Source organism: Lactuca sativa, chromosome 5 (assembly GCF_002870075.4).
Source record: "Lactuca sativa cultivar Salinas chromosome 5, Lsat_Salinas_v11, whole genome shotgun sequence".
In the NCBI taxonomy this organism is placed as follows: Eukaryota; Viridiplantae; Streptophyta; class Magnoliopsida; order Asterales; family Asteraceae; genus Lactuca; species Lactuca sativa.
The window spans coordinates 50,137,118-50,153,908 of NC_056627.2; the positions used below are offsets into that span (position 1 = coordinate 50,137,118).

At 37.4% G+C, this 16,791-nt stretch overlaps 2 protein-coding genes across 4 annotated transcripts; both read right to left on the bottom strand.

Annotated features, from left to right (window-relative positions):
• Positions 1 to 1,300: 1,300 nt before the first annotated feature.
• On the bottom strand, positions 1,301 to 9,754 carry LOC111891080 (uncharacterized). Of its 2 annotated transcripts, XM_042902416.2 has the most exons (10): positions 9,515 to 9,754; positions 9,164 to 9,306; positions 6,881 to 7,255; positions 4,579 to 6,797; positions 4,359 to 4,474; positions 2,675 to 4,249; positions 2,543 to 2,591; positions 2,208 to 2,443; positions 2,009 to 2,116; positions 1,301 to 1,898 (listed from the first exon to the last, which is right to left on the bottom strand). In XM_042902416.2, exons 3-10 carry the CDS (start codon positions 7,053 to 7,055, stop codon positions 1,661 to 1,663), a joined length of 4,716 nt encoding a protein of 1,571 aa, XP_042758350.1. In that variant the 5' UTR covers positions 7,056 to 7,255; positions 9,164 to 9,306; positions 9,515 to 9,754; the 3' UTR covers positions 1,301 to 1,660. The 2 variants fall into 2 exon arrangements, with proteins under 2 accessions (XP_042758350.1, XP_023742935.1); XM_023887167.3 differs by lacking the exon at positions 9,164 to 9,306.
• Positions 9,755 to 11,740: 1,986 nt separating this feature from the next.
• On the bottom strand, positions 11,741 to 16,313 carry LOC111891083 (pentatricopeptide repeat-containing protein At5g18390, mitochondrial). 2 transcript variants are annotated; one of them, XM_023887172.2, is made up of 4 exons: positions 15,969 to 16,313; positions 14,050 to 14,159; positions 13,523 to 13,815; positions 11,741 to 13,412 (listed from the first exon to the last, which is right to left on the bottom strand). In XM_023887172.2, the coding sequence occupies exon 4, from the start codon at positions 13,338 to 13,340 to the stop codon at positions 11,931 to 11,933; it is 1,410 nt and encodes a 469-aa protein (XP_023742940.1). In that variant the 5' UTR covers positions 13,341 to 13,412; positions 13,523 to 13,815; positions 14,050 to 14,159; positions 15,969 to 16,313; the 3' UTR covers positions 11,741 to 11,930. The 2 variants fall into 2 exon arrangements, with proteins under 2 accessions (XP_023742940.1, XP_023742941.1); XM_023887173.2 differs by having other exon boundaries at positions 13,952 to 14,159.
• Between the last annotated feature and the right edge of the window lie 478 nt (positions 16,314 to 16,791).

Below are 16,791 nucleotides of genomic sequence, written 5' to 3' on the forward strand. Positions count from 1 at the left end.
AATTGAAACATGGTTGTATAATTTATGTCAAAATCTTTTTTTGTTATATGCATTTCACCTCTCCCCCAAACCTTGCACTTTGCAATATCAAGGAGCACGACACAGTTCCGAAAGGGACTGGTTTATTACCAGCGCCATAGGAAATCCATTTTTTTAATACCAAAAAACAGTATAACAATTTAGCACTAGCTATATGACACCTACATGATAGAAATGTACACGTGACACGTCAGCAACAAAATGGAAGTTGCAGTCTTGGAACATAAATTACTTGTAATGATGCTGAGGTGTTAACCGTTTTAAATTAGGGAAGTTGTTTCTTGTAATCATTTTATATTAAATTTATGTTTGATGGAATAGTTGCAAAGTTAATTGTTTGTTAATAAAAATAGATGTTTGATAAACTAGTTTAAAAAAATGTAAATGACAAAATGGCATTTTAAAAAAAGGGAGAATTTCGTATAAGAAATAATTCAATATTATTAGAAAATGTATGATTAGCTAACTAGATAATTCAATAGTACTCCAAAAACATGGAACTACTAAAACATTCATAAAATGTGTTGATTTGATTTTTTAGGACGAGTACACCAAGCCAACGTTAGGTCACCCCTCCTTATGAGTTTACTTATGACCATGCATTAGTAATTTAGTATATGCTTCTTTTGAAGCAACATAAATCTAAGATGTAAATTTATGATAATAAACAAGTTACAAAACTATCTAAATAATTAAGAAATAATGTCTAGGAGAATTTTAAAAAGCTTCGTAAACTCTAGTCTAAAGAGCCTGCTAAAAAGTTAGCTTATAGGCTGATAGTTGAATTTATCAAATATCATAATCTAAAAAAAAAAAAAAAAAAAAAAAAAAAGACATAACCTTGATAAAAAAAACGATCAGTTTGATTTGGGTTGGGAATAAAAATTCTAAGCAACTATAAGCCAGCAAAACGTACAAGGTCCAAATATTCAAACCGTATAAACCATTTTTACTAGTTGGAACCGATATAAACCAGAGCTGATTCAAAATAACAAAAACTGTAGGGTCAATGAGCAATTGAAATATATTAATAAAATGTCATGTTAAACCCCTGAACAATCTTTAATGGCCAAAAAACATCTTATAACGTTGTGAAGTGATGCATTTTGCTTACTGGAATTTGACCCTTTGTTTCTGATTGACAGTGAACCGAAATAAGTCCGGCAAATGAGGCGAAAACATAGTTTTTTTTTGTGTGCTTCGAATAAGATAATAATAAGAGTGAAAATATTTAGGGAACCCAACAGAAACAGACAACAAATTCCCATAAAATACATATCTGATCTTGATCCATTCATTCATTCATTCATTAAACCTCTGAGATTTAGAACATTTTATCTACTACTCATAAATGGAATTTTGCTAACTAATTGGCTCTTCTTCAACTGTTCATTCCCACATCTACCCCCCACCCCAAAAGGAAATCCCACACTTGTATCTCTCTCTCTCTCTCAAGAATATGTAAGTAACCTAAAGCCCAACCTATTTTACTCACTTTCTCCTCCACCTGCCTTTTCCATAACTTTTTGGTAATGCACATGCACATTACGTGCAAGAAAACTGATGAGGGTAGCAAAAGGGCAACTTGATGTTTTTACCAATTACCATTACCAATCAATCATCATAGTGAGAGGCATTGTACCCTTTCCGGAAGATTCTTTGGCAATTGGACTGCAATAACATATCTTTGAGGGGAAGGTTTTGGTGCATTTGCAGCTGCATCAGCAGTTGATGATGAACCTTCAGCATCCGTTTGTCCCCCCCTTCCATGGAATTTCGCAAAACGATTGATGATGCTGAATTTCTCTAAATCTTGACATTCCACTCTTAAATCCAAGATTGATGCTCTCTTATCCAGTCTACCACACACAACAAAAACAAACATCATCAATAATCCATAACCATTACCATATTATAAACCCTAAACTGCACTACTTTACTCTTTTTTAGGCAAATCAAAAAAAGTTACCTTGAAAAATCATTTTCTAGACTTTTTGATTTACTCACGCAGTCTTCCACAGCTTCTTCAAGACGACGATCCTCGGTTTTCTCAGATTCTTTGCTTTTATCAGAGAGGCTGCATTTGCCCAAACAATATACAATATATATAAATACAAGAATGCAAAAAGCTTAAATGATTTAAAAAACATCTCAAGGATCTTTCTTACGAATTTGATCCACCATGAGAATCATTACAACTTGTTCCGGATGATACTAAATTGCATGCAGTTCCTAAAGCCTTTCGAGCCGCATAAAAAGCCACACTCTCATAACTCAAAGTAGCATCAGTTGACAGAATAGTGGCTGGGGGAGGAGGAAACAGTTGCTGCATCAGCTGTGTTGATAAGATAATACGTCTCTTTTGTCTTGGCACGTCTTCAATCACTTCACCATCATCTTCCACCTGTCACCACCATATACTTATTATTAGAAACTACAAAAGAAAAAATATATATACAAGTAGTCAAAAGAAATTAAAAAAAAAAAAAAAAAAAAAGCACGCCTTTTCCATCAACCGATTCGCTGCTCCACACCATTCCATTGAAGCAGTACTGCAATCAAAGAAATCAAAAACAGGTTAAGAAAACAATCTTGTATGAAAGAGGAAAGACGTGAATGCCCTTTTGACACGTACCATATGTCTTGATGACTTTTAGAAGCCCCTGAAACCTCCTTGAGCCAAGGATGAAGTTCAGGTGTAGAGTACTTGCGCTTCTTTGATCTCAAAGCAACCGAATTTTGAACACTGATGTTTGTTTGCAATGGAGGGGAGGCAAATTGCTCGGGTGTAAAAGATGAAGGAATCAAGGGTTTTGAGATAACGACAGCCTGGCTGGGATCAGCTGCAGCACTTGCTTGTTCCTTATCATGTGCCTCCATAGTCTTTACAGCATCAGGTCTTTGTGACATCATTTGACCACTTTTCAGCACTGTTCCGTATTGATCAAACCAGGATGGAGCCATTTGGGGATTTACATGAGAGTGTTCAATTTTGACACCAGGAAGGATGCTTTGAGACCCGTTTTGATCAGATGCAGATGCAGATGCTACTTCTTTTGCAGGAATCTCAGAATCTTGGACTGTTGGTTGCCCTGACCATGGAGCTACATGCTGACCACTGTCGTCTTTCGGTCTCTTTGATATGAGGGTATTTTGGTCATTGTCCATAGCCTTCATTTGGTTTGGTAAAGAATAAAGAGTATTTGGTTTAAGAGAACGACCAAAAGCTTCAATATCCCTCTGAGATGCAGTAGGGTTAAGAGATGATGACTCATTGACATCTGTCGTTTCCTTTTCAGATGGGGATTCTTTTGTTGGCTGCTTTTGTTCCTCTACATTCTGCTGACCTGAAGATGTCGATTCCACTATATTTAACGGGTGCAATGTGGAAAGATTTGATTGGCCTTGGGCTTGGGCTTGGGCTTTGCGAGCTTGGGCTGCTGAAAAAAGTTGTTGAGTTGGGATATTGGCCCATGCATTGGGCAACATTTTTGGGAATGCAGTTTGTTGAGAGTTTCCACGAGGCTGAGCAGCAGCAGCAGCAGCAGCAGGGAATTTCTCTTTCTCTTTCTCTTTCTCTTTCTCTTTCTCCCCTGTTGAAGGCTGTGAAGCAGAGTTTTCATAAAGACCCGAGTTAAGTGATCTGACACGGGTGGCTTCATCTGCTTGCCTGATTTGAGGAGTATGATGATGCCCTTCATTGCCAGAATGATTTGTGCCCCTTGTCTGGTTTTGAAACTGATTTCTTGAATTTGGAAAATCAGTACCCAGAGCTGCAGAGAAGTTGGTTCCCATCTTATGCCCCCCTGAGCTTTCACTTGCACTTTGTCCCGAGATACTTGTTCTATCATTTTTGAATTCTCCACGTGATGCTTCTTGGAAAGGAGGAAAAGGGGACAAATTCACATGACCCTTACCTCTTGAATTAGCCTGAGCCTGAGCCTGAGCTTGGGCCTGAGCCTGGGCCTGGGCCTGACTCAAAGAATTAGGTTTAATGGTCTGCATAGCCCTCTGTGATGGAGGTCCGAGTTGTAAACCAATCCCCTGAGAGTTGGATGACTGACTTCTTTGGTGGCCTCCAAAAGATCCATCAGAATTTTCTGGTTCAGGGATCTCAGATGACAAATTGCGTTCTAATGAGTTCATTTGCCTTGCAATTCCACGGTCTCTTGATTGATCCACCTTGTGAAGAAGCTCCAGCATATTTTGACTGTTAAATTTAATAACAAAAGCCATCAAAATGACATTATAAGATCATGTACTTTCTTTTTTATTATAGTAAATCAAGAAAAAAGAGACCCGCGACTCAAATAGTATACCTAGGTTGAGATGCCTTATCTGATCTGTCATGAGGAGCAAAAAGATCAGGCACATGACCAGGAATCATACCCTTGAAGCGCATATCATGTAACCCTTTTGGGACTCCTTCAAGCTCCTGAAAGAAAAAAAAAAAAAAAAAAAAAAAAAAGGTGTTCATATCTAACTAGAAAATATCACATGAGAGAGAAATATTAGGTATGAATATATACAAAAAACCACCTTTCCCACTTCAAAAACTTTAGTGGGTTGACCTTGACCACCAATTTTGGCATGTCCAAAATTTCCTTGAGAATGCTGAAGGGGGATGCCCTTTGTATTGGCAGCTTGTGTTCTTCCATAGGGCATTCCAACATCTTCATCTAAGTTTCCCATTGGATGATACTGAAACTTTCTTTGAGCTGAAGGCTTTCGGTTACCCTGATTAGATAAACTTTGTTTTGATCTCGAGTCACCAGCATCTGATGAAAAAGTCTCCCTTTGGCCAAGAGCATTAGGAAGGTGAGATGAACTTGACCTGTAACTGTCATTAGAGTTCTCCCTCTCATGCATCTTTAAATCTTCCTTATCAGAGCTATTAAACGATGATTCAGACACTTGTGGGCCCTTGTTCACCCGACCCTGTGATCTCTCTGAGTTCTCACTTCCTCTAGATTTAGAATCAACATGTTTCCAGTAATTAAGTTGATTGTTGTTTGGAGAAAATTGGTTGCTGCCTAAATTTGGAGCAAGACCTCCTCTGTTTACAGTCTCCCTGTTAACATTGGGATGAACACGGGAATTAATACCAGATATACCCTCACCTTGTCCTTGACCCATTCCATTCTGCATCACTCTCTTCCAATCATTGCTCTGATGAGATTGCTGCAGTGAACTGTTATCCTCATTGATATTGAAACCAGTGTTAGAAGGTGGAGGAGCAGACTCATTCGCATTCCAATGATTTTGTTTGGTATTTGGCTGCTGCTGCTGAGAGCTTTCATATAGCCGGCTTTCTTGAGCTCCACGGTTTAACCAATTGCTTCCTCCTGAAGTATTTTGATTCATCTGTTTAGAATGATTCATATTTAATCTCTCATCGTTCTCATATGGATTGTTCTTAAACCCCATGTTTCCACGATGCTTATTGTTCATATTGCCACCATCAGAGAGAGGAACAGATCCAGGATTAGGCACGTTCATATCATTCTGTTTGACCAATGGAACTTCAGGATTCTGAAAATTCAAATCAGGCCATTCTTCCTGTACACCTGCACCACTGCTAACCGTTTCTGCTACTGCAGATTGCATCAGAGCACTCCAGCTACCACTCTGAAGAGAAGAAGGCAAACCACTTGCAAACTCATTATTATCATCCAATAAACTAGAGACACCTCCACCTGTGTTTTTACTAGTACCAAAAGCTTCCCAAATGTTAGTATCATCTGAACCAAATAAGATCTTCTCCTCATCAGGATCTAAAGCAGCTTCACCACTTGCTGATTTATCCTCTACTACAGGCCCAAATAGATCCTGTGCTACATTCTGTGAGGAGGCTTTTACTTGCTGAATGTGCCCTTGTCCAGATGTGTTTCCAAATAAACTTTTACCAGGGACAACTTGCTGTTCTGGAATTACATAGTGGTTACCAGGAAATGGATTTTGTGGTTGCTGATGTGGAAATTGGTTTAGAGGCGCCCGTGAGCTGGACACAGGTACTCCATACAAGGACTGATCAACTTGTTGATGAACAAAACCCATTGACCGCTGGGGTTGACCCTGTTCAGGGGAAAACGCAAGTCCACCCTGCACCTGCGGAGAACCACGCTGCAACCAGTTTGTGTTGGCATTACCAACTGCCACCTCAGCCCAATCAGAAGTTGGAGTGCCATTAATGTGACTTCCGGAAGCTTGTCTTGCAAAGAGAGAAGCTTGATTTAATGAGTTTTGTTGTTGTCTTTGAAGCTCCTCTTGCCTTTGTAGCTCTTGTCTTTGAAGCTCTTGCATCTTCCTGAGCATCAGTTGATGTTGAAGTTGCTGTATGTCACCGAATCCAGGCTGCTGCTGCTGCTGCTGCTGTTGTTGTTGTAATGGTTGCATAAAGCCTGGATATTGATTGTTCATTTGATGTTGACCTTGACCTCCAAAAAGGTCAAAACCACTATGAGCTTCTGAAGCTTCTGACCTAAATGGATTCTTTGGAGGTTCTTCGGGAACAGGTTCCCGTTGTGACTCATAGAATGGAAAGCCCCTTTGGTTTACATTGTTTCGACCATACTCTGTTTCCACTCCCAGAAAATTTGCTTCATTTGGTGGTGTTTGAAAGTTTTGGCGTCCATACATGTAGCCATTTGAGTTTGACTGTTCGTGGAGGGACAAATTTTTAGCAAACTCAGGCCTTGTTTGTGTAAGGTTGAAAAGATGAGGGTCAACACGTTGACTTCCGTGTCCTCTCTCGGTTTCTGTTTATGCATGAAAAGAAAGTGAGGATAAAAAGTCAAGTAAACATCAAAAAGCTTGCAGTTATGAGTGAATTATGTTTTACCTGATTGTTGTGGATTGAAGTTTCTTGGACTCGAATCTGAGACACCAAACTGTTTCTGATTACCAGCCCACAGATTGTCATTTAAAGGCCAATTCCCATCCCCACGTGGGCCCTGGGATAGGTTGTCTTGTGCAAAGAAATTGTGAACCCTATCCCCAACTCCGTTGCCAGGCATTAATGATTCAGGCCCCAAGTTTTGAGGCTAAAACAAGGTGTCGTGTAGATTTACCTTCAACAAGTATCCAAAATATAAAAACCTAACCAGCTTCGGTTACAAATCCAGTCCCTTGAGGTCCCAATTGTGTGTAGTTTTCAGCATATATGAAGTAATCTCATGTCACACTTCCATCAAGTCAACCAAGCTTTTGGCATATCCTGCATACAAAAAATTCAAGTTATGGATAACCAGTTAGCTATAGATATACAAGGACAGCATGCTCAAGAACAGATATTAATCCAAATGATTACTGGATGTGGACAAAAATGTATCAGAACCTCCTTAGATAGTTTTCTGGAGATATAATTTAGAGAAATTTTAAACCAGAAATGGATGTGCTTGCACTATAAAAGGAATTTCGAGTTTTCGACTCTCCTATCCCACATTAAGTGTTTCCTTTACTGTTAGAATCATCCTACATTAGCTTCTATAGAAAACCTGTGGTGATAAACAAATAAGCTGCTCCAAAAGTTCCAACAACTTCAGATTGTTCTCTTTTAGAACTGAGTCTAGGTTGAATAATGTTGCAAAACAAATTAGATGCAACTAATTAGTAAGTTGTTTATTAGAATCCATGAGTCCAAACAAAGAGTTTTAAGTAAATCTACATAGACAAAAGGCAGTGAAACCCCCTTGAATGTTTCCTACTATATGCTCATCTGCTCTTTATTAGGTGTCCTTGTTGTCCGCATACACTTTTATTTGTCATGTCTCAATAGTCAATACGTTATAACTTTAACAAAAAAAATCTTCATATCTGTCTGGTTACTCAGCACTATTTAGTTCTGTATCAATAAAACTACACAAAAACAGCACAACTAAGGAAAGAAACCTAGAGCGAAATTATAGAATCATATAATATGATTCGTTGATACAAGAATGTTTGCTAAGGCAACAGCAGACTAAGCAAGATTATGATTGTCAATGGGGTTTGGATTGTTTGTTTCATGAATCAAAATATCTGATTTTGACGATTATGGTTCAGCTTTATTGTTAGAGTTTCATCAGTTATAACAACCAACTCAAAGAGAAAAGGGCCACAGTAACGATAAATCTATCAGCTTGAGCAACAGTTAACATGTATTGCAGCTTATTTTTTAGCATCACGGTGTCATTAATATACATCTCCAGTTTCTAGTTGGTTAAGACTTTTAAGAATAGCATAACTCATTCTCCTAGGTCAAATCTTTGAAGGCGCCAAATACAGTGCTTCAAGTAATCTATATGTAATATATGTAAGATGTTGGACAATTTTATTATGTGATCATGATATCAAAAATCTACATGCAATATTTAGCACAACATCAATAGCACATGCTTGGTTCCTTACAATAGTAGCATTCACATGTGTAATCCTATACTAAAGCCAACAAATAGCTTGAAAGAGAAGTTCCTCTTCAGAAAGTGAATACTAACTAAATATTCTCGGCGACCTCACTGTTTCTGTGAGAAATAACTCATGACGACTCAAATTCCTCAACTTTGACTATTCAAAATTCAGAAGACCCTGCTTCACTGAATTACTTAATACCAAATAGAAACCAATGTATGATGTGTCAGGTTCAAAAATACATTTAAAATCTGACACTCAAAGTAATTGAATGAACTGGTAACATTTGATTAGGGAAGACACGGGTGCAGACATGCAACAAACTATCTGCTAAAGCAATGACTGCGGTTAGGGGTCATTCTGGTAGGCCTTAGTGAGCTCATATCAGCTTTATAAGGTTAGGTATCATTGCTCTTAACTAAAACACACAGTCATATACGCCTTGTTACCAAATTCATTTGCCTCTTACACTTAGATAAAGAAACACTGGTATAGTGTAGCTAACTGAGCATTAGTGGGTATATAAAGAGCTGAAGCTTTCAATAAACAACGCTTCACAAGATTCAATCAAAAGTCATATTATAGCTCCATATTTGGAACCAAGGAGGTTATATGAAGTTAGGTACTATCAAAAGAACACACCCACACAAAACTCTATGGCATAACACAAATAGCAACAGTTAATCAAAACAAAAAGCAAGTTAAGCAAGCATATACTCCGAAAAACAATACTAACCAAGCCGCCACAGTCGTCACCACAACTAACCAGCTAAAAATCAGGCTAAACACACGAATATACATACATTGCATGGATAAATAAGAAAACCCCTTGAAGATATTCACGTTTAAAACCCAAAATTCCTTACTAAAACGCAAAATCTGCACAATATAGTGAGAAGATCAAATTTGCTAAACGTTTTCCACACCGAAATTCCATTCAAATCAACAGTTTATTTAATCAGAAAAGAAGAAGAAAATACCAGGCCAAAGGCGTTACCATCGAAAAGTAAAATTAAAGGCTTTTGCTTTTTGGATGATAAAAAAATTAGGGTTTTGAGGGAAATGAAAAAGATGTGTACGAACTTACTTAGAACATTGAAGCAGAGACGTCGGTGGAGCTGAAAATCGGAGCTTCGTAGAGCTTTAACTTCGGAACTAGGGTTTGAATCGGTGAGAAAAACGGGGGAGGTCGAGAAGATGAGGGATTCAGAGAGAGATAAAGTGATCGTGTGAAATTTTCAACGAACTGTAGAATGAGAGCCTAGGCCCTGGACCTAAGCGGAGGTTCGGGTGAGTACGAACCGTGTGGTTCGGATCGAGCCTGAAAGATTGCACCTCTCCCTCTCCCTCACCTGGTTGTTATTAATAAGAAATTCGAAAGAGGGTATCTATACATCATTTCAAAAACAAAATAAGGTAGAATATGGACTTTTTTTATTTTAGTTTTTCAAATTAATTTTATGAAATAATCATAAAATAATATATTTTTAGAACGGTATTTCTAATCGACATATCTGTTTTAAACCGAACTAACTTTAATCCCTAACGAATTGACGGAAGACGTTATGATTGTGTTTGCTTTTTTTAATATTATTTTTATTATTTATATCTTCTCTTGAACATAATATATATGAGAAATTTGTATAAATAAGACAAAAGAAATAAAAGTATTTATTTATTTATTTTATAGAAAATCTAAAAAAAAAAAAAAGATTTTACAATTGAAAAACATTTCTAATATTTAGTTTCCAAAGTTTGTTATTTTTCTCAACTTGTTTCTCTAAAAAAATCCTATTTATTTCTATTTTTCAAATTGGTTTTGTTGTTTTTTATTTGCTCTTTTTGGTTTGTTTTGTACAAGATTGTTTTTTATTTTTTGTTTTTTGTTAATTTTATTTGAATTTGAACATGGTTTTTATTGATATTTTGAATGTCATGGTTTTCAAAAATGGTAGACAATGGTGGTTGTGATAATGGTTTTAGTATAGTTGCTGAAATTTGATGATTTCGTTAAATTTAATTTAATTTAAATAAAGAAAATAAATTCTAGCATACAAAATTTTTTTTTTTTAAAAAAAAAAAAATTCTTCTATGTACACATTGAAACTTTTGCTCCATATTTTCGGGTACGCGCTCACTGTCCTTTAAGGACTTCAGAGGGAGTGGTGCGCCGAATTTTCACATGGTGAAGGACCCCATTACTGTCAGGAAATGGATCGCAGACATTGAGTCTGCGCATTTGACGAGCTTCTACCCAGAAGGGTCGAAGGTCCGCTTTGTTGCGGGGTGTCTGAGGGATAGAGCTAGAGACTGGTGGAAGTCAGTTGGTGACTCATTGGGAGCCCCAGTCGTCGAGGCTATGACGTGGTCAGATTTCGTGACCAGATTCAGGGTTGAGTTTGCGCCAGCTGTAGAGCTTCAGCAGCTAGTCAGAGAGTTTTATATTTTTAAATGACTTGTTTGGATGAGGTAATTATAATTTATTAGCTAGAAGAAGATATATTAATAAAATGGGTTTCCCAACCCCCCGGCTATGCGAGGATTTAGGGGAGGGGCTCGCTCTTTGCACGATATGCGAAGACATTGTAGTACATCACGACCTTTCTCCTGATCAGTCCTTCTGTGGTTTGGGTAGGATTTGAATTAACTTGGTTTAATCATGTGGAGTGTTTACCATGTCTTCATTCACAACCAACTAAGCCATTAAGTGATTGTTTATCAGTGCATCTAACACTGAGCATACCAGAGAAAAAGAACGTCTCGTAATCAATGTCAACGGTCATCAAAGGTTCTTGAAGCTTCCCTAACCTAGTCAACGATATATTAATATTTAATTTTAAATCATTGTAAAATATTAAATATCAATACATCAATAACTTATACTTCATCCACACAAATCATGTCATGCTTGATGTGTAACTCATCGGTTGTGCACTTGAGTCCCACACATCGTTGTGCATGATGAACAACGCCTCGCCTCCTTACTCCATGTGCCTCACACACACTCATCACATTTTTTCTCATCATGTGAAATTTCATACTACTTTAGGCTTCGAGTGTTTATGAAACAACTTCTCCTCCCAAAACAAAAGTGAATCCACCTACCAATCTCCGACTTAATGAACCTAATATCCCCTCTTGGGCCCCTTATTATATTTGAAATTCTTAAATACAGGTTATAAACCTACATGTTAGGGCTTGGATAAGGTTTATTTATTATTTAGTCAAAGACTTCTACTAGTCAAATGCAAAATACTTGTTTTACCATTTACTGTAGAAAATTCCCTTTCTTCCACACAAATCGACGTCAATCTTTATAGGGACAAGGCTTTAATGATACATATGACAATGATATCGAAAATTACATCACAATGTTTAAGCCTGAAAATAGAAACTCATACTTCACTAAGGTAATGATAAGCAATTAATCATTGGGGTATACAATATAAAACTAAACAAAACAATTGTATGAATGATCACAAAACCAATGTAACACCTCACAATCACATACCCCGAAGTGATATTTCCAACTGCTCTATCTTCTTAGCCATATCATGTTTCCCACAATTCTTTAATCCATCAGTCACCATATCAAAATGTCGTGACATTGGTGACAATTTAAACTCAATCATCTCCATCAAATAATTACCAGCTTCAACATATCTCCCACCACGCACACACATCTTCAAAATCATACTATAAACAGGTCGATTTGGTGGATGCCCTTTCACCTTCATATCACTAAAAAAACTAAACGCATCATCAAACCTTCCATTCCTAAAAAGCCCTTTCAAAATCGGAGCATATAAACTCGGGAACGGTTTATTCCCATCTTCAATTGATCTATAAAGAACACTAAACGCCTCATCAATCTTCCCAATCTTTGAAGTTGCAGTGATCATGATCTTGTAAGTATCGATATCAGGACATAACCCTAATCTACAAACATCATGGTAGAGAGCGATACAGAAATCAATCTCACCCCATTCGCATATAGCTTCTGATAATGTATTAAATGTGGTGACATCACATACGAAGCCCTCTTTTGTCATTTTACGCACTAACCCTTTTGCTGATTCAAGATAACCAGCATTCAATAAGCCATCAATCAAAAGATCACGACCACGAACAGGTGGATTGAACCCCTTTTGACTCATTTCTTCTAAAAAACTTTGGGCTTCTTTCATCTTTCCAGCAGAGCACCACCCGTTGACTAAAATAGAGTATGTTTTTTTATCTGGGGTTATTCCTTTACGGACCATTCTTCTAACCAAAGCATATGCTCCTTGAAAATTCTTGACTTCACAAAGGGCAAAGAGTAAGGAATTGTGTATTTCAGTGGTTTGGGTGCAATTAAAGTTCTTGCATTTGTTAAAAAGCTCAACAGCTTGATCGATAAGCCCGTTTTTGCCATAATGCTCGATTATAAAAGAAACAACGGATGATGAAATTGGGAGTTTTTGGGTTTTCATCTGGTGTGCGACCTTCCACATGGTCTCCCAATGGCGGGTTTTGGCTAAGATTTTGAGGAGTTCTTCAAATTCAACGGTGGTAGGTTCGTATTGGGGGTGTTGGGTTCGAACCCAATTGAAGAAACGGAAAGATTCGATACCTGAATTGGAACAGCTGCGGAGTACACGATAAACAAGCTCTGAATTGACGATTCTGGAAATGCACATTTTGTTTAGGGTTCTTTCTAAGTAGATATCACGGCGCACAATGTTGGAAATGTGATGAATTGTAGCAAAATAATCGTCGTTTGTTTCGTGGTCTCTTGCCCTGCCATTACCCATCTTGCCATTACTCATCTGGTCTGTCATGGCGGTTTTGAGGGTTCTGAAAGCAGTGTCGATGGAGAACGTGGCGGTGGCGGTGGTTCTTTTTACCGACGTCAATCTTGTAAAGAGAATCATTGGAGATGGATACGCTTTGTATTTTCTACTCCCAATTTCACGGTTTGTTTAGCAATTCAAGAAATTTGATACCTGGATAAATTTACAACGAGGATAAAGTCGATCCAAAATCACTGAACAATTTTACCATGAAAAACATATGCTTTTTGCTATAAAGGATTATCAAGAGTTTGAATTGATACCTGGAACGAAGGGGGAGATTCTATTCGGAATTGGGGATTTTTGTAGAAGAGAAGACGAGAGAGTTGAATATGAGAGAAGGAACGTGTGATTGCGCCATTGTAGTTTATCGATATGAAAGGTTGTTGTGTTCCTCTGTGGCGGAAGAGATGTATGATTACCCGTTAACGACGACGACTGCTGTTGCGACGGAGTTAGGGAGGGGATGCCGGGACGAAGGAGGAGACGATGGTTGGACCTAAGCCAGGCCCAAATAAAATATTATGTCGAAGCATTTGGGTTGGGCCGTTTCTTCCTAAAGGAAAACAAAGATAATAAATATTAGATAAAAATTAAAAAAGAGATTGTTTTACTTGTGCTTTTTAGTTATTTCTATGACTAGTATATATGTGAATATTAACTCAAAAAAAGAAAAAAATAATAATATTTACCTCTAATGGGGCAAAGAAAAAAAGAACTCTAAGCACAAATATTAAGGTTAGGTATCATTGCTCTTAACTAAGTATACAAAATATAAAAACCCAACCACCTTTGGTTACAAATCCAGTCCCTTGAGGTCCCAATTGTGTATAGTTTTCAGCATATATCAAGTAATCTCATATCACACTTCCATCAAGTCAACCAAGCTTTTGACATATCCTGCATACAAAAAATTCAAGTTATGGACAACCAGTTAGCTAAAGATATAGAAAGACAGCATGCTAAAGAACAGATATTAATCCAAATGATTACTGGATGTGAAAAAAAATGTATCAGAACCTCCTTAGATAGTTTTCTGGAGATATATTTTAGAGAACTTTTAAACCAGAAATGGATGTGCTTGCACTATAAAAGGAATTTCGACTCTCCTATCCCACATTAAGTGTTTTCTTTACTGTTTCAACCATCCTACATTAGCTTCTATAGAAAACTTGTAGTGATAAACAAATACAAATAAGCTGCTCCAAAAGTTCCAACAACTTCAGATCGTTCTCTTTTAGAACCGAGCCTAGGTTGAATAATGTTATAAAACAAATTAGATGTAACTAACTAGTAAGTTGTTTATTCAAATCCATGAGTCCAAACAAAGAAAGAGTTTTAAGTAAGTCTACATAGACAAAAGGCAATGAAACCCCCTTGAATGTTTCCTACTATATGCTCCTCTGCTCTTTATTAGGTGTCCTTGTTGTCCGCATACACTTTTATTTGTCATGTCTCAATGGTCATACGTTATAACTTTAACAAATGTCATCATTAAAAAAATCTTCATATTTGTCTGGTTACTAAGCACTATTTAGTTCTGTATCAATAAAACTACACAAAAACAGCACAATTAAGGAAAGAAATCTATTAATATGATTTGTTGATACAAGAATGTTTGCCAAGGCAACAGCAGACTAAGCAAAATTATGATTGCCAATGGGGTTTGGATTGTTTGTTTCATGAATCAAAATATCTGATTTTGACAATTATGGTTCCTGCTTGGATCTAAACCCCAGCAAATGGTGACTAACTAATGGTTGTTAATCAATTTTCAGCTTTATTGGTAGAGTTTCATCAGTTATAAGTAACAACTAACTCAAAGAGAAAAGGGCCACAGTGACGATGAATCTATCAGCTTGAACAACAACAGTTAACTGCATTTGCATCACGGTGTCATTAGGATACATCCCCAATTTCTAGTTGGTTAAGATTTTTTAAAAATAACATAGCTCATTCTCCTATGTCAAATCTTTGAAGGAGCCAAATACAGTGACTATCTATATATAATATACGTAAGATGTTGGACAATTTTATTATGTGATCATGATATCAAAAATCTGCAAGCAATATTTATCACAACAGCAATAGCACATGCATACAATACAATAGTAACATTCACATGCATAATCCTATAGTAAAGCCAACAGATAGCTTGAAAGAGACGTTCCTCTTCAGCAACTAAATATTTTAGGTGACCTAACTGGTTCTGTGAGAAATAACTCATGACAGGCTCAAATTCCTAAACCTTGACTATTCAAAATTCAGAAGACCCTGCTTCACTGAATTACTTAATACCAAATAGAAACCAATGTATGATGTGTCAGGTTCAAAAATACATTTAAAATCTGCACTCAAAGTAATTAAATGAATTGGTAACATTTGATTAGGGAAGACACAGGTGCAGACATGCAACTAACTATCTGATAAAGCAATGAACTGCGGTTAGGGGTCTTTCTTGTAAGCCTTAGTGAGCTCATATGAACTGCATATAGACCACATCAGATCAAAATTGAAATATAACCTAACAAGTAGCAATCACTTTGATGAACAGGGGCAACAACACAAGGGGTAGGATCGACAAAATCAAGCCAAAAAAATTGATGGAGAGAGCGACACAAAATGCTTACTTTCACCATCGTGCTTGAATGCTGTTTGGGATTGGGATTGAAACAGAATAATCGAGTTTTAGGGGAAAAATATCCTTACCAAAAGTTGAGTTGTCGATGAGGGACCTGGAAGGCTTCGGCGATGACGGCACTGGCGAAAGATCCGGCCGGCTGGTTCCGAAGATGGAGTGGATGAGGGAACGTCGTGTGTATTGAAAGAGAAGAGGGAAAGTGGGGCTGAAATATCAAGGGAAAACCCGGAGATGATGCCGGAGGCGATGCAGCTGGAGCAGGAGACGAAGGCGCCACAGGCGAATCCGACGGCGGCGGCAGGAGAGGGGATCGGAGTTGTAGCAGTGTGGAGTGGAGGAGAGGCGTCGTTGATGGTTGGGAGGGGAAAAAGAGGCTGCGTCGTTGTGGGCAAAACAGGAAACACACGTTATTTTTTCGGATGCAGTCACTGATAAATTAAAAATTAAGAGGTGTTTTTTAACCGACAAAATTGCAAAAATATCCGTGTTATGTAAAATTTTGGGGTTTTAGTAAAGGGTGTTGCTAATAAGACACCCCTTTGACACCCCATTGACCACTTTTTAAAAAGTCAACCAATAATTAACTGCTTATAATCAGTTTTTCCGGAAAACAATACAATTTCAGCCAATAAAAAATTTTTAAAAATTAATTAGGTTGTCCATATTGCAATATAGGGTGTCTTTTTAGCCAATCCCTTTAGTAAATCATGACTTTTTTGGATTGGTGGTCCTTTTGAGCTAGGTTCTTTGTGTTTTTGGTCCCTCAGTAAACTGAAAATACTATTATGCCCTTCTGATATATTTTTTTATGTTTTTTCTATTTAATTTAAATGAAAAATAAAATAATTGCCCAATTTGGGTCTCACTTCTCTCTCTCTCTCTCTCTCTCTC

Coding starts and splice junctions, on each gene's coding strand:
- LOC111891080 (XM_023887167.3), bottom strand. CDS start 7,055: ATGCCTGGCAACGGAGTTGGGGATAGGGTTCACAATTTCTTTGCACAA. Junction 4,475..4,578: donor AAGTTTTTGAAGTGGGAAAG/GTGGTTTTTTGT, acceptor TTTTTCTTTCAG/GAGCTTGAAGGAGTCCCAAA. Junction 2,592..2,674: donor AAAAGTCATCAAGACATATG/GTACGTGTCAAA, acceptor CTTTGATTGCAG/TACTGCTTCAATGGAATGGT.
- LOC111891083 (XM_023887172.2), bottom strand. CDS start 13,340: ATGATTCTCTTTACAAGATTGACGTCGGTAAAAAGAACCACCGCCACC.